The sequence below is a fragment of the Vanellus vanellus genome (assembly GCF_965231255.1).
Source record: "Vanellus vanellus genome assembly, chromosome: 5".
In the NCBI taxonomy this organism is placed as follows: domain Eukaryota; kingdom Metazoa; phylum Chordata; class Aves; order Charadriiformes; family Charadriidae; genus Vanellus; species Vanellus vanellus.
This window is the reverse complement of record NC_138910.1, coordinates 21,123,684-21,147,861: the sequence shown is the minus strand read 5'-3', so window position 1 is coordinate 21,147,861 and position 24,178 is coordinate 21,123,684. Positions and strand designations below refer to the sequence as shown.

At 37.1% G+C, this 24,178-nt stretch overlaps 1 protein-coding gene across 1 annotated transcript in view; it reads left to right on the top strand.

The window, feature by feature from the left end:
• Window positions 1-315: 315 nt before the first annotated feature.
• Window positions 316-24,178, top strand: part of COBLL1 (cordon-bleu WH2 repeat protein like 1) — a gene marked incomplete at its 5' end in the record, with an annotated part of 38,493 nt that continues 14,630 nt past the window's right edge. The window contains 8 exons of the mRNA XM_082483455.1: window positions 316-359; window positions 1,015-1,194; window positions 7,587-7,788; window positions 8,742-8,970; window positions 11,726-11,820; window positions 11,956-12,195; window positions 20,909-21,053; window positions 21,655-21,723. Of these exons, the coding sequence (XP_082339581.1) occupies window positions 316-359; window positions 1,015-1,194; window positions 7,587-7,788; window positions 8,742-8,970; window positions 11,726-11,820; window positions 11,956-12,195; window positions 20,909-21,053; window positions 21,655-21,723 (1,204 nt within the window). The remainder of the gene's footprint in view (window positions 360-1,014; window positions 1,195-7,586; window positions 7,789-8,741; window positions 8,971-11,725; window positions 11,821-11,955; window positions 12,196-20,908; window positions 21,054-21,654; window positions 21,724-24,178) is intronic.

Below are 24,178 nucleotides of genomic sequence, written 5' to 3'. Positions count from 1 at the left end.
AAAAGTTCTTATGAGGTAATGTGTCTCCACAGTGTGTTTTGGTTTTGTTTCTGATGGTGAAATTCTTAATAATACTGTTTTTTCCTGTGACAATATTGGTGAATTGTGGAAAGTTATTTGAATAAAAGGGGATGCTAGACTATATGTTGTAGGACATGAGTCCTGCCCTCAGAATCTACTGTAATGTACTTATATAGAGATGTAGAGAGTTTTCCTTTTATACCATTTTGGATTTTTTTTTTTTTTATGTGAAATAAGTGAAACCTATGTAGTGATCACTCTTTGCATTCAAGATTACACTGGCTTGTCACTAAGATGGGAAAGGATAATGAGAAAATTAAAATAGGAACTCAGAATAGGTGAGGGGAAAATATGAGAGCATAATGTGACTGAAATGTCAAGAAATATTACAACAGAGTAGTATTGGTTATAGTGCTATTTTATTACTGTATAGAAATAAATAAACTAGAGCTGGTAAGATTTGTTTGAATGATTTTGAAAATCAAAGAAAATTTGGGGAGGAAAAGTGTGATTATTCCCCACCTATCTATCCTATACATTAAACATACTGTCAGTGCAATTTGGCTTCCTACTGCATTAGTACAGTATTTCTGTTTATGCTAATCCTGTAAATCTGTTTGGAGAACACAGGGTTCTTTGTGTAATCTGAGGGAGGAAAAAAGTAATTAATTTACTTTTTAAAATTTATATTAAAAAAAAAAACTTTTTGTTTTGGGCTTGATGTTTATTGGGTTTGGGTTTGCTTGGGTTTGTTTTTGTTTTTGTTTTTTTTTTTTTAAATAGGGTAGATACCTTAGCCTGTTGTGTCATCTGTTCACCACTGATCATATGTTTAAAAATCTTCTCTCATCCCATACTCGCACATATCACTTACACAGTCTGAGTGAAAAGAATTGTGTGGCTCATTCCTGTTCCGAGACTTGTTAACTTGCCAGTATGGAATCGTATGTATAAATACATACTTGACTTTTAATTTTTATCCATTTATTTCAGAAGAAAATCTAAAGCACCTCCTCCTCCTTCTGAAACAAAACCCATTGCTGTTTCTCCATTTGATGACACAGGATCAGCCAACCTCATCATGGAACAGAAAGAGAATGTAATCGATAAAGACATTCAACTATCAGTGATCCTGCCAGGAGATGTGATCAAGTACACTACAGTTAATGGGAGGTGAGTTCCACAAAATGACATTTTTGTTTAATTTTCTTTTCTTACTCTAGTTTACTTCAGCCTTCATCCAGGTTTTAATTACTCAGTAAAATACATGAGTTATATAAGCCTGAACTTTTTTGGGTAGGTGTGGAAACATACTTTGTATGTTTTCCTACCTTTTGGGAAGACGGTTTTTTGAGATTCAGAAGTTCTGTATGGCGCCTGTGAGGAAGTGTAGCCATACCTCTTGTTCTTTCTAGTCACTGCGAATCTCTAGAGCAATACTGGTTTGTGTGAGTCACTGAATTTTCCCACATAAGTTTTCCTTGTTAGACCTAAAGATGAATTCCCGCATCCTATTTGGGCACGAAGTCACCTGTTCAGCACTTGCTCAGCATTACTACCTATAGAATACTAGCAGTCGTAAAAAAAGTTGTCATTGCTTCAGACAAAATCTATAATGCTTCAAAGAAATAGTTTCTAGCTACAGCTTTGGAAAACCTTTTTTTTAATTTTTTTTTTTTCCTCCAATATATTTTGCTTAAGCTGGCTTTAATTTGAAATACATATTTCAGTCTGCTAATTGGTAGTATAGATTATGCGTATAACTCTCAAGTCACCTTTAGTTCAGAAAGACCTGGGCATTGAGTGGTGAGTTGAGATCATAAATCCTCGGACTTAAAATGTTATATTAATTATCGTAGCAGGTCTACTAAGAAGTCTTCTATGCAAGGCCTTGTATAGATCAGAGCCGTTAGGATGCCAGTTTGTTGCTTTCCTAAGTTGAAACAGAGAAACTATGTGTATATTGTAGTTGGTTACTGTATTGCCAGTGTCTTTGCTACTGAAAGCAAGCAGTCTGTTTGATTTATTTATTTAAACCAGGTAATGTAAATGTGTAGTTACACCTACTCCACTACTTATGAAAGATAAAGACTTTTGCTACTTGTGTCTGTGTCTGTTTGCACACTTTTGTCATTTGCTGGAGTGCATGAGGCTGTTGCTTGGACGTCAAATACCAGCTTGTTTACCAGAGCTGCAATGGATGAACTTTGTGGATTCCCTTGCCCCGGACTCCATGTAATTTTCAGGATAATCTAAGGTTCTATTTATCAGAAGAAATTTTTTGAAATAATTGCTGACTACTATGATGCTTTATGGTGGTCTTGCTAGCGTGTTTACAGCAAGGAACACTGCTGTCTGTAAATACGGTGCCTTCCTCAGTTTTTAAAATTTCTTAAAGGTGAGACTTCTTGTGTACAATGTCAGGCACTTCTCTTTCTTCTTTTCACTCCCCTTGCCCACACTTATGAGTACTGTGTGCCCTCTGTCTTGCTTTGCTCAGAATAAAGTGCCAGAAAGGAATGTTGCTTGTATCTTCTTCTGCTTGGTCGAATTACATAGTGTATAATTACTCAGTGTTCAAGACAGCCTCACAGACTTATCAGGAAGCGTACATATTTCCCAGTCAGTTTTATTGTCCCTTGGTTACTGTTTTTTTTTCGCTCAAGATACTGTATGTGATTGATTCCATAAATGGCTCTCTTGCAAATAAGAACCTATATTAGCACTGCTGGGCTCACTCGGAGTGAGGGGAGATACTATACTGTACAGGACCTGCAGCCCTCTCTGAAACAAACTCTTTTTTCGTCTAGTTTTGCTCTGTCTTGATAGTCACATTTTGTGGACAAATAGGCAAGATCCCTCTAGAAATGACATAAACAGATAAATTGTTAATTTGTCTCTTTCCTGATCATAATCAGAGATGAGGAGGTTCAAAGCTCCTGAGCAGAGAATATCTTTTTAATTCTTATACTAGGAAAAGCAAAACTCTGAGTTTGTACAGTCACATGTGCAAATGCCATAGTGCACTAGAAGGAACTTCTCTACTGTCCTCAGATGAAGTTGGCTTGGTTTGCTCTCTGCTTTGGCATAGTGGACAGCAAGAGCTGTGTAGAACAAAGCAAGATGTTACATAGATAAACATCCCAAGCGAGTAGAATCGGGCAGAAGAGGATCAGAATGAAATCCAAAAGGGGTTTTAGAGAAAAAAATTACAAGAGAATAATTTTTGATCCTGGAGTTGTTCTATGGGCAACTAAAGCAAAAAACTGAGAGACTGAGAATACGAATGAGGGCTGAAATAGCTCATTCCTCATTGGGAAGCTTTAGGCATAGGTGGATTCTCTTATTCAAGCCTAGACACCAAGTTGTGTTTTGTAGTAGTTGGTGATAGTGATGCAGCTCATCTGTTCATAACCTGACAGCGGCATTCACACTCTCCTATGACCAGGATTCCTGCAGGGGGATCCAGGCAAACAGTTATTTAAAAGCAAACAAACCAACCCCCTCATGGTAATAGCAATGAGTGGTAGAAAGTAAAGGTACACTGTTCAGAGGAAGGAATGAGTGAGGGTTGTTTTTTGGTTGTTGGGTTTTTTTCCCCCTTATTGGAATGTTTTTCAGAGTGAAGTTTCTGAATCTTCTCCATTGCTTCTAAACACAGCACAGGACTGAAGAATTTTCCGCAGCCAGAGAAGAAAAAACCCAAAAGTTGTAGATTTACTTTATTTAGCAGCCTGATGATTTTAAGTTAGATTTTTGTCCACAAGGAAGAAATGCAGAGTTTGAGAAAGTTTTTGCAGAATTGAATAATTAGTTTCAGTTGTATGCAGCAGTAAATTAACTTAGGGATTTCAAGGGCCAATATGATGGTGACACGAATTTTATTTGGAAACGGTCTGTCAAACAAACAGTTATGCAGGGTAGCATGTTTAGGGCTTCAGTTTCACATGCCTTTCAGAAAGACCTTAGCTTTGCTGAATTTGTTTTCTTAAGAGTCCTTTGTGAGTTTCCATTTGATCCATTCTTGAGTATTTTCAGTCATTAGAGTATTCTTACTAAACTGTTGGTTTACTCTGTATAGCTAGCTGTGAATAACAAGCTTTGTGGTGTTGCCCTACTTTTCAAAACCTATTGTACCTACATTTGTTACTAACAAATTCTGGGGGTTTTGGTGTTTTTTTGTTGTTCTCCAGGAAAACAAATGACTTTCTCTTTAGAGAATAGGATTAGTAAGTATTTTTGCAAGGAAGGCCATGAAGCCATGGGCTTAAGTAATTGGAGATCTACAGAAAGCCAAACTGTTTATTTCTTTTTTTTCTTTTCCATTTTCTTTTTTTTATTTTGTATTCCATCCCTATGTAGGAATACTTTTTGTGGTTACTGAAAGAGTTGTTTGTTCAGTGATGCTTACTGTGAGTCTCATGATGGGATGGGAAGACCTTGTTCCTAAAGTTTGATTGTGTAAAAATCTCAACTTTTTTTTTTTTTTTTCTCAAGTAGCATGTTTCTAGCCTTTTTTTTTTTTGGACAGGAGTGTTTAAGTTTGCATTTTTTTTTTCCTTTCAACACCTGATCCAGTATTTGAAGTGACACCTTTCACTGTTGGTTACAAACATAACATGGTTTGATACATTTTAGGTGAAGGCTCATCATTTAATTATGAGTTATGTCTGGTAATGAGAGGCTGCTATTAGCCACTTTTTATTCTTATTTAGCCAGGTAGGAATAATCAGAGGAAAACAGATGAGAGATGAAGGGGTGCAGTAATATGTAAACAAATTTATGATCAGAGATTTCCAGAAAAAAAAAGGTAATGTAATGAAGTTAAAGAAGCTGCAAATATTTTACTGAAATTGGATAAAGGAGGACAAGCAGATGATGGACTGTGAGACAGCGGATGGCCACTTCTTGGAGTTTTACTAAATATTAATTATGGAAGCTGTTAAATTTACTGTGATATATGTATTCCTCTATCTGCAATCCGTGAAGGCTTCAGCAAAAATAGTTTGCAAGTTTTGAAGGATGTGATTACAAAAAAATATTGCTTTTTTTATAACTGTAGGAATATCTGTCTAAAGTAGCTGTTGAAGGTGTCTTGGCCTCCAGTGGAGGGGGGGAATTAAAGTCTAGCATCCTCCAGTCAAGCAGGTCATTTCTGGAAGTACCAATGGAAAGCAAATTTGCACTGAATCACTGTTTTCGTGTACTAATTTGCATGTACCTGTCCATTGTGTTTGAGCAGCTGTGTTTCTCACTTATCATTCTGTCACTTCTTGTGACTCTGGTTAACGTGAGGGCTTGCCCCTGCCACTGTGGTACATTTCCATAGGACGGCTTTCTGTGATCTTTGCTTGTGAATTCTCGTCCTGGTCATCTTCGGCGTTCTTACCCTTCTCCAGTAACTGAAGGCCAGAGGAAGGGCAGCTTTTAAAGAGAGTCAGTGTATAAAAAATGCACCACAATAAAAGTAATGGGTAACTTATTGGATAGACTGATAACCAGAAAGGTCACTACAGTAGTGTCTGCTGTTTCTTCTGGCTCCTTTCTCCCCTCCCCTGCCCTGCCTCCAGTGAAATTTGGAAATGACATAATTTGCATTTGCAGCTCTTTTCTGCTTAGGGTGTGATGGATGTACTTGTTCCATTAAGTACAAGAAACAGAGTAGTTCCTTCTGCTAATCAGAGCAGGTTGTGACATATATGAGAGAAGAATTGAAATAAACTCTCTGGTTTAGCTATGTGGAAAGGGAGGAATAGGGTTTTTTCTGCCTTGCTCAGTGTATTTCTCATGCTATTCCTCAGGCTGATATATATCATCTAGATGAAGGCATGTGAGTATATTACATTCTTCTATACCTCTTCAGACAATCTGATAGCTGCTTTTTGACACCTCGGAGCATAATTTCTGTATGTTTTTTGGTTTTATTGTTCCTCCTGCTTTTGTCTCCTGAGGAAAGTATTCTACTGCCACTTAAGCAGGCAGAAACTTTGCTGGGAGGGGGGGAGTCTGCAGTAAATATATCTGTCGGCTTTCAAACTGTTTCCATCTTCTGGAAATGCAGCATGTGCACCAGAGAGTGCAGCCTTGCTTCTGCAAATCAGAAGATAGTTTGCTTAAGGAACGCTTCTTCTTTAAGACCAAGTGAAAATGGAATAATATTTCAGGGTTAATTAAAGGGGGGATGGGGGGAAACAGTGTTCACAGTAATTTCTAACATTAAGTCATTCCTAAGTCTTTTTACAGAAATGGATCATATTAAAATTTTGCTTTAACTTCCTACTCAACTGTGTTTACAATCTTTATATTATCTAGAATTCTGCTTAGCTTCATGGCTCTTTGTAGAAGCTATCTGTTTCCACATTTGACTATGCTACCAGAATACTTCCATCTGTTATGAGATTATATCTAGAATTTAAGATTTCTGATAAAACTCTACCAGTCAAACCCTATATTAATGTTCTCTTAGACACTTTGTTGTTCTTTTCAACATAGCATTTGATTGCTTCACAGACTTTTAAAATTATTTTCATAATATCCTTGTGAGACAGAGCAGGTGATAGGTTTCCCTGTTTGTAGCTGTAACTGAGAGATGCAGAGGGCGTCAAAATGAAATGCTCCTTACAGGTGATTACCCAACTCTAAAAAATTCTTGAGGATTGACCAGTTCCTGTGACCTGATAGGACTATAACCTTATTCGGTGTCTGTAACATGCAAAGTTAGGATACTCCCCTTACCTTTGGTCTATTTAAACTTCTGTGACACTTCTGTTTAAAGTACGGCTTTAATAAATTTATTCCAGTAGCCACTGGGAATGTTCACCCTATCTTGATATGCTGTTCTGTATGTTCTTCATTGAGCACGAGAGAACAAGGACACAGAGTTAGTGACTACACATGAGAAATTCGGTTTGCCATACTTCATTGTGAAAAGGACATCTGTTGGATCACACAGAGCTTCTCAAGAAATTGCATTCAACTACTATATTGTCATTCAGCTTCTTTCCCTCTGTCTCTATTAAACGCTTGACTTTCATTTTGGGATCCCTAATGCAAGACCTTAAAACTTCATTTCTTCTGCTTCCTCCAAATGGTTCGTGCTCAGAATTTATGAAAATAAAGTCCCCTGTAACCTCAGAATGGATATAAAAATTTAAAGCTTTTAAGGTAACTGTTCTTAATGAATAGCAGGGCGTTTATCACCACTGCTACAGTTCCCATCGAATGTCAAATGAGGTGGCTAATACACATCTCCCTGCTGACCTCAGGAAAAGCATCGCATCACACAAGCAAAAATTTCCCCCTTTGCTCAAGCACTTGGCATACTTCTGTGCAAGCTGGTTTCATTTGCTTTTTAGTGTTTTTGGTTGGTTTGTTTTTGGTTTTTTTTGGGGGGGGGGAGTGGTCCTTTTTTTTTTTATGTGTTGAAGATATTTAAAGTTGGTGTCAGGCAGTAATGATATAGTCACGGAAAGGAAAGGATGACTTGGGTTAAATGTTTATCAGCATGTTTTGTTATAGCCTGCTTAATTGTCATCTGTTGTGACAGTTCCATTTGTCTTTTACAGGAAGCCCATGATGGACTTGCTGATCTTTCTCTGTGCCCAGTATCATTTAAATCCATCAAGTTATACTATAGAGTTGGTATCAGCAGAAAATAGCCAGATTAAATTCAAACCCAACACACCAGTGGGAATGCTTGAAGTGGAAAAGGTGATTGTAAAACCAAAACAAATGGATAAGAAGAAACCTGCTCCAGTTATACCAGAGGTAAGAACTAAAATTTAAGCGTATTGAGAAATTAGAATCACTGTTGTATTCAACAAAGTGAGCTGGTAGCTCAGCCTCTTGTTTCAGCTTTTCCTGTTGTCTTTCATCCTCTCACCATGCACCCCTGCGAAGTGCTTGGCTCCATGTTATTGATAACCTCCTCTTAGGTAAAATACATCTCAATTTGTTGCAGCAAACGTCTTTGCTGCCGAAAGAAGGAAACATTACAATCTAATTTGAAATCCCACGCCTTACTGTCCTTTTGACAAATTCTGCAGATGAAGTGTGGCTCAATACAGCCTTCCACAAACTGAAAATCAACAACTTGTACCATCTGTCATGCTGTGATATATATGCCCTTCTGATTGTATGTTCATTTTCCTTTAATACATACTGTACTTTTTTGCTGTTACTTGTTTTTTTTTTATATACCCTTAAGAAGGCAGGAGGTTTTAGAAGTATGTCCTGGTTTGAGCAGCAGCAACTCCTGGGTATTACCTAAATCTTTCCTTCCACCTTTGTCTTTCTGCTATCTAGAAGAATACTGTTTTTTAATTTATCTAAAGCACTTACTTAGGGCCAGGGGAGCTCTTCCGCTGCCCTTTTAATTTCGTCCTACGCATGTGCATACACAGACACACACAGACATGCCTCATTGACTGACTTCTACAGCTACCTAAGGTAACCTCGTAGGGCATCTCGCTCCGGGCACGTACCCCGCTGGACAGGCAAATGACAGATGCTAAAGGAGGAGCAGACAGTTTCATGTGTCCTTTTCTTCAGTAGAAGAGAATCACAAAATACTTCATAATTTCTCTTGTAATGTTACTGAATCTATAACATTGGTGAAGTTGGCCATAAGAGGAATTGCTGTGATCACTGTAAGGCTGTTGTACAAATGCCAGTTCTTTAAGAATTTATGCTGGTATTTATTGGAACTTTCTTCTCTTTAGCAAACAGTAAGGGTAGTGATAAACTACAAGAAGACACAGAAGACGGTAATAAGAGTTAGTCCACATTCACCCCTTCAAGAACTTGTACCCATTATCTGTAGTAAATGTGAGTTTGATCCTTCACACACTCTGCTGTTGAAGAATTACCAGTCTCAAGAACCCCTTGATGTGACCAAATCTCTTAATGACCTTGGACTAAGAGAATTATATGCCATGGATATCAGTCGAGGTAAGATAACTTCGGTAAATTGCAGTTATAGAAAAGATAATGACAGTATTTCAATAATGTATATGTTTTGTTGGGGTTTTTTACTTATGAAGAAATTAATTTCTAGTATTTTAGTATATATTTCATCAGTCTTCTGCAAAATTGAAACTGGAACAAGTTTACCTGTACTTATGTTTGAGAAGTGCTACATAAATGTGTTATTTTCTAACAAAGTGTTACATACCAGTAAAGGTGGCTAAGTACAAATCATCAATTAAAAGTAACCACTTCCTTTCCTTCCCCCACCCCTTCCCCAGAAAGACCAGCAACCCCTTCCCCAGAAAGACCAGCAACCCCTTCCCCAGAAAGACCAGCAACCCCTTCCCCAGAAAGACCAGCAACCCCTTCCCCAGAAAGACCAGCAACCCCTTCCCCAGAAAGACCAGCACCACTGTATTTCCCTTAGCTCATAGAAAGACATAGAGTCATAAGGAGCTGAGAAGAACAGAAACATAAGAGAAATTGTTTTGTTAAAAATATTTAAAATTTTAAAAGTGTTAAAATATTCTGGTGGTGTTTATGTATATTTCTGAGTGCTGTTTGCTAATTTTATAGATTGTGAAGGAATAATAATTCTCTTGTTAATCATGGTCCAGCAGGGGCACTATGAACTAACTTCCTTATATTTGTAAAGACATTCCTATGCCTGGTTTAAACTTCAGCTGTAAGCCTGTCTTTTTCATAAAGGGTTTATTGTACTGTGATTAAAGATGCTATACAGTGTGATTTGTTCTCTTTCAGACGTTTCTCACAGGAAATTTTACCTCAATATAGAATGCAGTAATACTGCCTCATTCCTGTTCTTGAACACTGTCCTATTTGCTTGGGTTTCTTCCTGCTCTAAAACTTGGGGGGTTTTGTTGGGTTTCTTTGTTTGTGTCTTTTCTCCCCTTCTACTGAAATACAGTAACCTTACCATTCGGTGGTTACAGTTTTAAGAGTTCTTTCAGTTACTTCCCAAAGGCCGGTTATCTTGAATAATAGGAGAATGACAGATTTGGAAAATATATCCTTTTCCCATGGAGAAAACAAAAATGAAATATCTTTCTCTTCTTCACTGGAAAACAGTGTATTTTTACTTGCCTAAACATGTTACTTGAACTAAATGTGCCCATAGTGCATTGTCTTGTTTGTTGTCTGGCTACTGCTCTCATCCACAGAGAGGCAGAGCTGCCTTTTGCACAGTATGCCGTGCACTTCATTTGAATCAACAGCCAAAAATCCTTAGGAGAGAATACAAGGGCATGTGCACTTTCTACAAGGCCGTGCCCCGCTAGGAAATTTAGATATACTTCAGTTCTCTTGGCACAAAGTAGTTCAGCATTTCAGTTTTGCAGACAACTTCTAAGCTCTGAATTTTCAGCTTTCTTTATGAAAGTAAATGGTGAGGTACACTCTTACTTAATAGAATTTAAATCCAAATCTTATTTTATTCAGATTATATTTTCGTTATACATTCCTCTTTGTTTTCCAAGTGTGGACTGCCTGACAATCCAAAACTTACAGCGCAAACTGTTCTATATACTAGTGTTCCTCTTTCCTTCCGAAATATAAGTGGACACTCTCTCCTTATTTACAAGATTCCAGTCCGCTTTGCATGTCTTCAGGCTCAAGTTCTTAAGTAGTCTATGACATTAGGTAGTAAAGATACGCGTCTTTTTACTTCAGGAAACTACCCAGTTACTTTTTCCTAATGTTGAAGAGTCAGCTTGGCTTTCTGTGTTTGTAACTTATAACTGCATCCTTGATTCAGATTCACATTTTCTGTCTTTCTTTTTGTCTTTCTGTAGCCACATCACCAGTTGATTTAAATTTACCGTCTGTGCAAGGTACGATTTACTGAAATAGGCGGTGAAACTGTAGCACTTATGTGACATTACCGTCCGCTCCTATTATAACATCTGCTTAACGGTGATATGAGTCATTATCTCTGTCTTATCATAAATGCATATTTGAAAAGATAATACAGAAGTGGATATATGCAGCTATATAGAAAGTATTTCTGTATAGTTTTACCCGAGATTGATTGATTAAATTTAGTCATGTTTATATTGATACTTGTTCCAGGGGCCCACAGTGGCCTTGCTGATTTCTGTCGCTCATTACATTTGCGTTCAATGGGATTTCTTTAAGAAAGTTAAATCCAGTAAAAATTAAAAAGAGACATCCTTTAGATTTATAAATTGTCTGCGTGAATAAGATAATGTAAGGAGGATAAATTCTGCAAGACACCGGAATGGACTTGACTATCTTTACTATGACAGTTACATGTGCAGCACCTATCAGGAGTTTCAGTGGTCCTTCTCCATAGTCATACCATGTGCAAGCTTGTGCCTGTCTTGTCCCACTTCACACTTTGCCATGAATTTAAACTGTTAGGAATTGAGAGCTGGAGAGGCTGATGCTCTTTCTCCCTTTTACAGCCTTTGTGATATGAACCATAACATATGACAAGTGGGATGGGCTGGATAAAGTGCTGGGGTTATTAATAACAGCTGAAACTCATCTATTCCAAGTTCTGAGAAAGACAGGAAGAACATGGATGGTAGGAAACCTGTTCATTTTGCAGTGTTTAGAAAAACTATTAATATAGGTGATTTACGATGTGTTTTGTATATCCTTCCAGGAGGCTTATGACAGACAGTGAAATAGTAAGAATGCCAAAGCAATAATCTGTGCAATAAATAACATCTAGAACTACCGTTTTCTATTTTAGACTCCTACCAATCTGAAAACTTAGATGTTCTGAAAGAGAAAGAAAACAAAGGATTTTTCAGCTTTTTTCAACGAAGCAAAAAGAAAAGAGAACAAGTAAGATGTAACTTTGTATAAGCAAAACTTCTGGAAATGTATTCCTATTGAGCAATCAATACTGTTGCTTGTTTTCCAGAAAGTATAAGTAACTTGGATTTTTATTTTTTTTTCCTCCTTCTCTCGCACCCTAAGGTTGCCAGTGCCCCAGCAACTCCATTGATGAGCAAGCCAAGGCCAACATTTATCACAAGATCTAACACTGTTAGCAAGCAGTATGATTCAAACACTCTGCCATCTGAAATGCCGAAGAAACGGAGAGCTCCTTTACCGCCTATGCCAAATTCCCAGAGTGCTCCCCAGGAACTTGCACAAAGCCAAGTCAGACCAGCATCTGATACTGTGAAATCGAACAGCCTTGATAGGAATGAACAGGTTAGTTACGTTTGCCTCACTTCTGTTAAATCAAAAGTTTAGACATAATAAGCCTGATAACCCTGTTAATATCTGCTGGGGCTTGAAATAAATGGGAAATAAAAGCGTAGTACTTGCTTTTAAAAAGTTTAGTTTTAAAATAACTACAGAAACTGAAAGGTGTGTTCCTTTTAAACTTTGTGTCCTGTATCCAAAGACACTGCTGTATTTTGAAAAGGCAAAACAAAAATAACTTCTTATGTAAGTTGGTATTCTGAGCACCTTTTTGTTCTTCCAATTAATAGTTTATATATTTAAATGTGAGAACATTGTCTCACTTTATCATATCTAGTAGTTGATGTTTTGATCTTTCCAGTCAATTTTAATGTTTTAGTTAAGTGTGCTAGAATAGTTTGTTCTTTACGTTACATTACTAGAAAAAGGTGGAAATCTTGGGAAGTAGTCTTAACATTCTTGTGCTCCCAGCCAGTTAAAGTAAGGTTTTATTTCAATCAAATAGGGATGTATTTAATTGAAGCTATGAGATGTGGGCTACATATTTAAGTAACCTATATATCCCATGCAGTGCAGAAAGTCTGCCAACAGAACTTGAGAGAATAGACGGATTAAGTATTATCCTGGTATTGCACATACTGTCAATTGTGAATTCCAGTTAAAGATCAAGGATAAAATTGTCGTGGTTTTTTTTTTTTTTTTTTTTTTCATTCCATACTTGGCTTTGAATGCAGGATCTAAAGGTGGTCCTTAAAAATAAGGTTATTGGCACACTAGAAAATTAAAATGCAGAACTAAATGAAATGCAAGTCTGAGGGATTAATTTTGTGTTAGATTCAGTGACAAGAAATTTCAAACCGTGACTTCCTTTATCTGTATACAATGATTTACTCTTTCATTGATGCACAGAACCACAAGAGAGCACTGTTTAACAGAAGTTCTGAATTTGTGTACTGTGTCCTGCTGAAAGGCTTTATCATTTGAAGAAGACAAAGGTTTCTTTCTGTATTTTAATAAAAGGAATTTTGGAGGGGGAAAAAAAAAATCATGATCTTTTTTTACCTCATCATGTTTGTCTTTTAATTGAATTCAATTTTTTGGAAAATAATTTATTAATGTCAACATGCTTTAAATGATTAATATCCTATTATGTCTAACAGTAATGTATGACTGCTGGGCTAGAATCTGTCACTCAACAAAATTGCTTAGATTTATTATTTTGTACTGACATTTCTTATTCATCTAAAGTGATTTGACTGAAGTTGAAGAGCTCACGAAGGAAGGACAGAAGTCCAGATTAAGTTGTATTTTTGTCTGTATTTTCTATTTTGTACTACTTTGTGCAGCTCTCTTAGAACTTAGAAGCCTTTGGGAATGTGTTTTTTAAGATGACTTCTGTTTGATTCTGATTTAATTGCACAGTGATTTATCAGTTAATACAGATCTTGGGACTTAAATGTGGGCAAATATTTGCTCTGTGGTTTGAATTTTATTAATTCATGTACAATATTTTGTTTTTTTTCCAAGAAATATCATCTAATGAATGAATTTGGACTGCATAGTCCGTATTGCTCAACTTGATCAGGGAACTCTTAGGAGGGGTCCTATGACAGACTTCCTTGGAGAATAAAGCTGCTTCTTGGAAGAGTGCTGAGATATTTTCAGACAGCCTTCCTGCAGCACAAGAGTCGTCCATTCCCCTAAGTGGGAAAAGGAGAAGGCATAAAAATAACCAGTCCCATTTAAATGTGCTACTGAGAGAGCTGAAGTGCAAAAATAAGCATGTGAGGGATGGAGCAATTCCCCAAAAGAAATGCAGAGGTACTACTTAGCCATGCAGAGATGCAGTTAGGAAAAGCAAGCCTGGAGCTCGAAGTGGCAGGAGATATCAAGAATAACAAGAAAGGCTTTTGTAAGTTAGTGGCAAGCAAAAGTCCAAGGATGAAGCATGAGGTCATCTACCTTTATTTTAGCAAGGTGTTTGTTACAGTCTGCCACAACATTTTTTTGTTGAAAAGCTAGTGAGGTGTGGACCAGACAGATGAACCACAAGGTAGGACAAAAGCTGGCTAAACAGCTCAAATGGTGGCGGTTAATGGCTCAAAGTCAGACTGGTTGTCAGGTGGAATTCCTGAGGAGTTGGCAGTATGGCCTATGGCCGATACTGTTACATTTCTTTATGAATAACCTAGATGATGTAATTGAATGCACCCTCAACAAACTTGAAGCTGACACCAAACTGAGTAGAGAGGTAGGTACACCAGAAGAGCCACCATTCAGAGAGATAGTGACTGGCTGGAACTGCATGTGAAATTGTCTATCTAGAATGGAGTAATCCCAAGCACCAGTACAGGCTGGGGTCTGGCTATGTGATCCACCTTGAATGCACTGTACTCAATACTTTTTAGGCCACACCTGTGCTACTATCTCCAGATTTGGTTCCTGCAGTTCAAGATAGAGATTAAAACCAGGCAAGAGTCCAGTGGAGGGCCATCATGATGTTTAAAGATTGCAGAACGTAAATGTAGTGAAAAGAAGGCTCAGGTGGAACCTCAACTAATTCTTCTGATATGTAGAAGGTGTTACAGGGGAAGTAGAGGTACGCTTTTCACAAAGATGCGTGGTGACAAGATAAGGACCAATGGGCACTAGTTGCTTTGGAGGAAATTCCATTCTCGTACAAAAAGAAAACTAATCACTGTGAGAACAGTTGGACATCAGAATATGTCGCTCAAGAGAAGTGGTAGAAACTCCCTCACGAGAAATATTCAAGCTGTGTCTTGACAGGCTCCTGCAATAACCTAATCTAAGGCCTTGTGTTCAACAGAAGGTTGGACCAAATGATCTCCAAAGGTCCCTTCCAACTTAGACTTTTCTGTTTCACGTGGGTGAATCAGACTCTTGATTTTCAAAACTGTATGCACATAATTAGAACAGAAAAAATATAATAGGGCTCCATCACTAACAGAAACCAACAAATACTTGGGTTTGATGTGAGATCAAGCACTGCTTGAGTAGTGCTGGCAAGGGAGAGATTTGGAACCTTGTTTCTTGGAGCTTCCACTGAAGTCTCTAAAATAAATAAAAAGGTATCTCCAGCTATTGGGACTTCTGGTTTCACTTCACTGTAAAATAAAAGACAGCTCCCTTAAAAGCATAAGGTTAGGCAAGGGGCAACGTAAAATAATTTTATTTAAATTAAAATGTCATTTATAGGATTTGCGACTTTATAAATGAAACTGGGCACTATTTAAATACATAGTAAGAATCAGTCTTTATTCCAAGAATTGACATCCTAAATACAGAATTTGAAATGAAACATAAAGTACTGTAGAATAAAGTCAATTCTGGTGTTTACACAGCATTTCATCACCTGTGTCATGTACATTCATATTTTCTCAACCCAGTGACCAATTTATACTCATTTAATCCAAGTTCTCAGTAGTGCATCAAGTACAATGGTCACACTAAACCACAATTATTTCATTGTGAACAATATAAAAGTTTGGTCTCTCATTCTCCACTGTTGAAAATGTGCATCCTGATGGTAGGACTTAAAGTCTTTTTTAGGTTGCTCACCAGGAGGATCGGTGTGTTTGTTGGGCTACTTAGCATGTCTGGGAGTTTCACTGTTATTGCAGTATCCCATTAAGTTAATTTACAAAACTTAGGATGTACTTTTTTTTTTTTCTTAAGGTTTACTTTTTACCTGCTTTTGCTTTACAAGAAGCATTTTCTTGCAAATTATATGGATTTTAAGAATGCCTAAGTTCTGAAGCCTGCCCTTCAGTTTATTTGGCAGGTTGGATACATACTTTATTTCTTCTATGGACCAGGATGACCTTCTGCATGTGCCTTATTATGGACAAATCTCTTGTAACATCCACAAGGAAGACAAAGTGAAATGTCAGTTTTGCCTGGATAAACTGTTTGCCTGGTTTTGATAGAAACATGCCAAAGTAGTAACATCAGACAACAGTGAAACGAGCCAACTTTAAGGGAACAATGTTCTCACTGTTGTCTTTCTTCAAATTCACAGTGTATTGTAGTCCAATTTCTCACAGTATGAAAAAGGGTTTTAATGTTTACCTCCTACAGCTTCTCCACTTCTTTTCCCCTAAAAAAGAAACTGCTTTCTCTTTATATGAGCAGTTACATTCTGGTATGAGGGTTGGAATTTTTTCTGCCGCAGTAGTTATCGAATTAGTTTTAGAGATATGTTCCTATTTTTAGGGGAGAAATCAGTACAGTGGATGTAAGGGTAGCTTTTACAAGTTACTACGTAGCATAACTTTTACGTGAGACTCAGAAGATGACTAGTCAAGCTTAAATAGTTAATGTTTGTCCAGCAAATTTCTATGTTAAATCAGATTGGAAATGAGCGTGTTAGTCTAATATTGAAATCCCTTACTATTTGTCAGTTCTAATTTTGGGCAAGATGGCTTTTGCCAGAAGTATGTTTAGAACTAGCAAGTTTTAAATACACTTGAAAGTAGAGAGGACTCTCAAGGGTTTTTGCAAAGTGCTGTTGTATAATGCAAGATGTGTATATTCACACTTTTATGAAAAGTGTATGCAATTTTCTAGTAATAACACTTCTTTAACAGAAAATTTATTTTGAAAGAAAAGCATTTGATTATGTCCAAAATGCCATTGCTGATTTTCTTCCTAATGCTTTATTTATAAAAAGTAGACTCTGATATCTTTGTTTTATCCCATGGATGTTTGTCTCCTTACACTGTTTTGAGTTATTGTAAAGGAGCCCATGTAAACGATGCTTGGGTGGGAACAATTAAGTGGAGATTTTTAGTCAAAAAATTTATCATTTTCAATGATGAATAGAACTTCTCAACTGTAGAAATATAGCTTGCTTTTATTTACACAACCCTAACTTCTAAAGAAATTGAAGTGTCCAATCTACCCCTTAGAAAAGAAAGGGAATGAGAAGATGGCAGAATGGGAGAAGGGTGGAAAGCAACTAAACCATAAATATTTCTGAAAAGATTTATTAGCCACTATCATGCAACAACTTTAGTTAAGATTTCTGGGAGGGATGAGTTCCACGCTTAAGAAGTTACACCAGAGGCTCAATTGCCTGAAACTTGATGTCAGCCCTTTAAAGGAGAAGTTGGGCAATGATGCAGCAAGCACTGTGAACATCAGGGAGGTCTTGAATAAAGCCAGTGTTACTTGGGAGAAGAAAATGCTCAGGAGTACCTGCTCGCTCTTGCTGAAGTTTGCATGAAGATCATTTGATATGGTTCTGATATCATTCAGAATTTGTGGTGAACGTTGCATGCATCTACTTTTCAGTATACCAAATGTATAACCTTGTCTCTTGATTGTATTTACTTCTGTACCGTCACGTATGTAAATAAATCATAGGAGAGAATAGTTAATTTTGGGTGTTTGGACAGAATAACACCAGCTGAGCTTCTCCAAAAATATTCTATATGTCCTTTCACTCCGGTAGGTCAGAGGTGTATTACTTCTTCTGTAGTGCTTTTGCTTAGTTTAAGGATTTGGGGGAAGCTTATGTCGTATACTGTAAATCGAGCGCGTATAAGAGCAAATGCAACTGTTATTCCTGTTACTCCTTGGACATACATTTGTCTGCATACTGATGTTAAATTGAACTAATGTCGTCATTAAGATGGAAGACAGAAATACTAGCAATATGGCTAGCAGCGTGCTCCGATATCCCAGTTGCCTGTCAATCTTCTGTTAAACCTAGTTATCTATAGAGCAAAAGAGGTAGGTACTGGTGGTATGACCCTTGGTGTGAAGTATGCTTTCCAGCACACTGAAATGCTCCACTACCACTACGTTCTTTCCCAAATACTTTTTTTTTTTTTTTTTTTTTGCGCCTTCTATTCCAGCTGCAAAGTTACTGCGGCTTAGCTACCTTTCCTTTGCTCTTTGAAATGGTAAGAAGGGCCAGGCACCATCTCTGCCACTGCTTACAGAGGCTGGAACTTGAGAAGCACTCGCCTCTATAAGTGTCTGCTTGGGGTGGTGTGGGATTTGGTGCTAAACTTGTACACATTTGAGGCTAAAAAGCTTCATCTCCATCCTCGCTTGTTCCAGGATGAGGAGGGTGTACAGTGTAAAAGTGGAACTCCTGCGTATGTTGTGGAAATTATGACAGTTCGTTGGTGTTTCTGCACAAGCACGGTTAATTACTTTAGTGTTTCTAACATGATTTTTAATTTAAGTGTAACTGAGAGAGCACTGGTTATCATTGGCAGTTGGTATGACACATGAACACCCAGATGTATATTCCAAAACTTTGTCAGATACATCTTAATAACATTATTTTTTTTCCATCTGTTTAAAGTACTATTTTCACATTACAGCCTTTGTTAGCTCTTTGAAAGCTCTTAATATTCATATGTTGAATAATTCCTGAGAAAATCTGTTCAACACTTGAACCTTAACTGGAACATTTAGTACTTTCTCGAAATCTCTCTTTGCAAATCGTTTGTTTCTTTGGATGCAAAGGGCAGTAGAAAGGCTTATAAAAATCTTCTAGTAGCATTTGTGCTCTTATGCTGAGAACATTATTTCCCCCCTACACACATACTCTTTCTGTGCAGGAGGGAACTCTGGTGACATCTGTTTAGCTGAGCGAGTATGCGCAGAACTCTGTGCCAGCCAAGTCAGCTGAGGGAGCCTGTGCGAAGCAGATGAGGGTGCAGACCTTTGAACAGAGAGAGAGTGTCTCTGTGCAGCCTGGAGAGCAGCTACCAAAGAGCAGAAAAAGAGAACTGCCCAACAGCAAGGACGAAAATGATTTAACAATTAAAACAAGTCTCCTTTAGGGAATTAATATTGCATGTGACATCCCCTCCTGCATAAATTCAGATGCTGAATACTATTCTTCTTTTTTTGTAGAACTATTTGGGAACTGTGAATATGAAACTATAACAGTGTAAAGTGATTTTTGTTGTGTGACGTTTTAATCTAGAAACTGACTTGTTTAAAAACTATTCAAGCATGCAAGTATTTTTAATTGGGAGTGAAGTGCTGTGTCTGTATGCTCTGCAGCTCTTAAAAGAACACTTCACCTTGTGCTTTGTTTTTTCTCCTTAAAACTCCGAGTCCTGCTTTGCTATAAAAGGTTTGAGTTGCTTGCTTTGGCATTAGTGATGGGTAGAATTGTGTGAACATTTTGGACAGTGTTGCTGCTTACAGTGCAGTAAAGTATCTAAGGGCTCTGTCACACCCAGCATTGAGGTGGGACAAGACAGATGACAGAGTGTGCCCAGGGTAGCTTAGAGGATGGTTTTCACCATCCCAGTTCATTCATTCAGGTATTCTATTGAGATCCTACAGGAGCTGCCAGACACTGCTTCACAGACATCTTGTGTCAGTATCTTTTCTCTTGTGAATAATTTTCTTTATAGTTTTGATTGCGTACAACCAAATACTCCAGCTTTTGCTCTTTAATATCCCCCTTACTGTAGGATTTGTACTTACTCAGTGGTAACTTTCTAAACAATAAGCATCTTATTCTATGGATATTGATACAGTCAACAATTCTGTTGTCATTGATGTTTTTTGAAAGGATTGTCAGTGAAACAAAACTTTTTAGGTGTATTTATGCCATCTCTGTTCCTCGATATTCTGCTTTGCGAAGTGGGCTGATGAATTGAAGCACAGAGAAGTTCTTTGAAGATGACCCCACATCCAGTTGCTGTGTGGATCCTTCCAGCAAGAAATGGATGTCACTGCTGAATTTTATTATATTGTCGAGTAGACAAGTGATAGGAATCAGAATTACTACAGAAATAGGCAGCTGTGTCTAAGGCCAAAATACACGCCTTTATTGCTGGGTTCCTAAGCATTATCATTATAATAGGTGTGGTTTCTTCAGCATAAGGCAAACTGCAGTTAAGAGTGGCAGGCAAAGTTACAGCCACTGCCTTATTGAGACAGAGAATGTATTTTAAAAACAATTTAAAATGTAATTGGACTGCTATATCATAAAACTATGAAGTCTTTGGTAAGTAGCCTTTGTTTTTTAAATGGTTTTGATTATTTATGAATTAAGAATTATTTTTTCTTTTGCTATAATAATGATGACATTAGTACAATTTAACATCAGCAGGTATTATACTTACTGCTATTACAACTTACTACAATTTAACTTCACTAAGTATTATGATTCTAAGACAGTTGTACTTTCCAAGATAAGTTTTGAAAGCTGGCATTCAAAAAATTTCTGTAAAAGTTCAGGTATTTCAAGTCGAGAAACAAAATCCTAATAATTATGTATACAGCCCAATTAGGACTGCTTCTCAAGAAATGGAGGAGGAAGCATTGTGTCATGTCATTGCAGTGGGGTATAGTTGAAGGTTCTTTCCACAATGATTTTTAGCTACTTTTCTAAAAGAATTATTTGGGGGTTGTAGAATAGCCTTCGGGCATAAAAGAATTCAAATTCTCTTTTATAGTATACGTAACAACTGATTTTCTTCTACTGCTGTATCTTGTACCTCTGTGAATATATTCAATTACTCTAGAAATTTTTTTTTTTTTTTGAAAACTACTCCTTGGAGGAATTAAGATGAGAAACATAATACGTTTGATAATAGGTATATACTCTCTCTTTCCCAAATGCATATTATAAATGCTTTTGGAGAATAATTACTAGAGCTATTTTGCTGGTTTTCTTTGATTGCTAATAATCTTCTTCCTCCCCTGTCTCCATTCTTAGGCCCCTGCGGGATTAGTACGGAAAGGTTCTCTGCCGCTCAGTGACACTGCTTCTGTGAACTCCTCTCTGCGGAGGACGAAGCGCAAAGCACCCTCACCACCCTCTAGAGCACCAGAAGATCAAAGTGGAAGCAGTAATGAGACTGGTATTCTTTTTATGCTGTTTAATTGGGAGGCAACAGAAAGTATGGCAATTTGGCTAAACTTTAAAGAAATACCACCTTATGAGATAAGAACTTCAAGAAAAATAACGAGTGCCAAACATCTTCAGATTGTACGGAGCGGGAATACTACTTTATGAGATTGGCTCATGTAGTGTGAGAAAGTAGGCAGGTTATAGGGCACTCGGATCAGAAAAAAAGCAGAAAATACCAAATTAATTACAGTTAGGTTAACTATAGCAATTATGTTTGTGTTAATCAGATGGACAGCTTGGGGTGGGGAGAAAAGATTAGCTTCTCTGGATCAGAGAGGGTTTAATAGGAAGAATTTTAGAGAAAGTTTTGTATTGTTCTTTTGTAATTCTTCTGTTTGAACAAAAATTCAGTTCTTTTTGGTTCAAAAATACCTGAGAGTTGAGATTAAAACATCTGGGAAATGTGACAATGAGCATTGGTGGCTTAAGAGAAAGTGCATTTCTTGAAGAACTTGCCAGTCTGTAAGATCAGAGTTTAACATTTTGTATGGAACTCTTCTTGTGGAAAAATTGAGAGGCAATAAAAAAGCTTATTACTTGACTTTTTGCAGTAACAGAGTCAACAGAATCAGCCCCTACTAAAGTGCAAGAAAAAGCCACTGAAATGCAGTCTGAAACAGGTTGGTTCTTTTTCCAAGTGCATTGATAAAATCTACTTCATACAAGCTATTCATAGTACTAAATTCTTATACTACAGATGTGTCCTAAGTATAGAACTAATTTTAATGCTTCAGATCAATTAACTTTTCCTTTGAAGTACAAATACGGCTTTCTAACATAAAGATGTTTTACCTTTTCTGTCTACAGAAATACATAGGATATATTTTGTATTGGTCTCTGTGCTTTACACTTAATAAACTAAACATTATCCCTATTTTCCCTTCTCCCTCATAAGCTGTAGACAAGAATGAGCCAGAACTTCTTTAATTTTTGTATAACTCATAGCATGCCTTTCAAAAGCTACAGCCCAGTCTTCGTTTTCAGAACCCCACCTTGTGCTGCCCGTGACCTGCATAACTTAGGGGTAGGAGCAAATCTGTGCCTATCTTTTGGGCTGCGTCTCAACAGCCTTTGAAAACATAAGTTGTAAATATAAACTGTATGCACAAACAGTTGTTTATACATTAAATTAAATAATTTGTTGGGTGCTATGGAAAAAATGTGATACATAAAAGTATAGCTGTTCAAAATTCAATTCTGTAGCTGCTGAACGTAATACTTTTAATTTATGCAGTTTGTGCTATGAAGTACTGTTGTTTGTAAGCCTCAGGCTGTAGGGTTCAGATACAAGATACGACATCTAGGAGTCTTCTAAAATTTGTAAAAGCTTTTAGAATAATCAGTGCAGTCTGGAAAAATCACTCTTCAATTTATTTCACTAAGAATGAAATATATAAACACTAAGCATGTGGCGTGCCACTGGCCTTATATGAGGCTAAACACTCAGTTTCTGTGCTAGTTGACAGGAACTCTTAAGTAGTTTTCCAGCTGTTTTATGTGGGATGCCAATCAAATTGGTTGGAGTGGTAAAACATAAATGTACCACTATGAGTTGAAAAAGTCACCTGCCATCCTAGGTCTCTGGCAAAGGGATAAAAAAAGAAAGATTTATTAATCAGTAAATTTGGGCTTGGTTTGTGTTTAGGGCAATTATTGTAAATTGTCAGAAAAGACCTTTAATAGAAATAATATGTAACTTAATAAATGGGAAGTATGAACCTATACTGTGCAGTCTGAAGTTGAAGAAGTAACGAAGTCATAACCTTTCCTTTTCCTAGTTGTTGCAGCAGATGAAGGAGGGTAGTCACTTCAAGTGAATGGCTCTTAATGATGTTTATTAGTACTTAATTTTCTGTTGAAAACTGTGTTTGTCTACATTTGATGAGTCTAAGATGATGAGCAAAGTTATCATACTATGATTTAAAATCAAGTTTTTTGTTTATTGAGCTTGTTTCTATCTTAAGATTGTAGATCCGTATTAGAATATCTGCATTTCCCGTCACTGTAATGTCCGAGTCCTGCGTAGATAAACAGCCCTGAACTTGATAGAAATGGCTTGTTTGCTTTTCCATAGATTTAGGAACTTCTGTTTGAGGCATTTGAGTTTTGTAATTAAATGTTTTAATTTAAGCTGTAATGGAAAGAAACAGAAAAATGTAATCATCTTCACTGGGCTGAGAACAGTCTGTGTTGAGCCCTGGGATTTACCTCTGCAGTTAGTGACGGTCTTCACTCTCTAGTTCTGCAGCTGATGTCTTCGTGCAGTGTCCTTTGCTGAAGACTTAATGCAATGCATTTTTTAAAATCTAGTGATAAGTCACATGGCACATCTTCGTTGCTTTTTTTCTTTTCTTTTTCTCGTGGGATACTGCTGCTCTTTGGTGAAATCTCTGAAACTGCCCTGAGTCCTATGTATGAAGGGTCCTTTTAGCAGAGCCCATCATGCTGTGAGACCGATATTCACCTGCAGCAAAATCAATTGCTGTACACTTGTCCTATTCCTAGTTGGAAAATTATGTACCTTTGGGTATTTTTTTTAAATGGATAAAATAGTTCAATATCTCTTTAATTGATACATTGGACATAATTTTAACTTTACATACACTCGGTAGTTCCTTCCATTTGGATTAATACTGCTTTGATTGCCAGGCTTCTGGAAGCATTGTGAGTTTTTGCTCAGCTGTGACGGGCATTCCCAAAGTAGCTCTGTTATACGTTGCTACAAGCTGCAAATACAGCATTACCTTCTGCCCTATAATGAACAATTGCAAACGTTCAATTTGGTATCTAAGTAGCACGTAGCTAATAGACACATGTAAGTTAAGTGGAACTATGCTATATATTTTGGAATAGGCAACATTTCTGTTGTGAAATGACAGTTTTCCCACGGTGTAAAAACAGACTGTACCTTGACAAAAGTAGTTTGAAGGCATACATCTACTAGAATAAACATTGACAGAGAATTAATTTGAACATTTGTGATTATAAACAACAATTTTTTTTCAATTATGATTTTTGTTCCGCTCTCCAAAGTTTAATTAACGCTTAGTCTTTTTGCTAGGGAAGAGGGTGAAA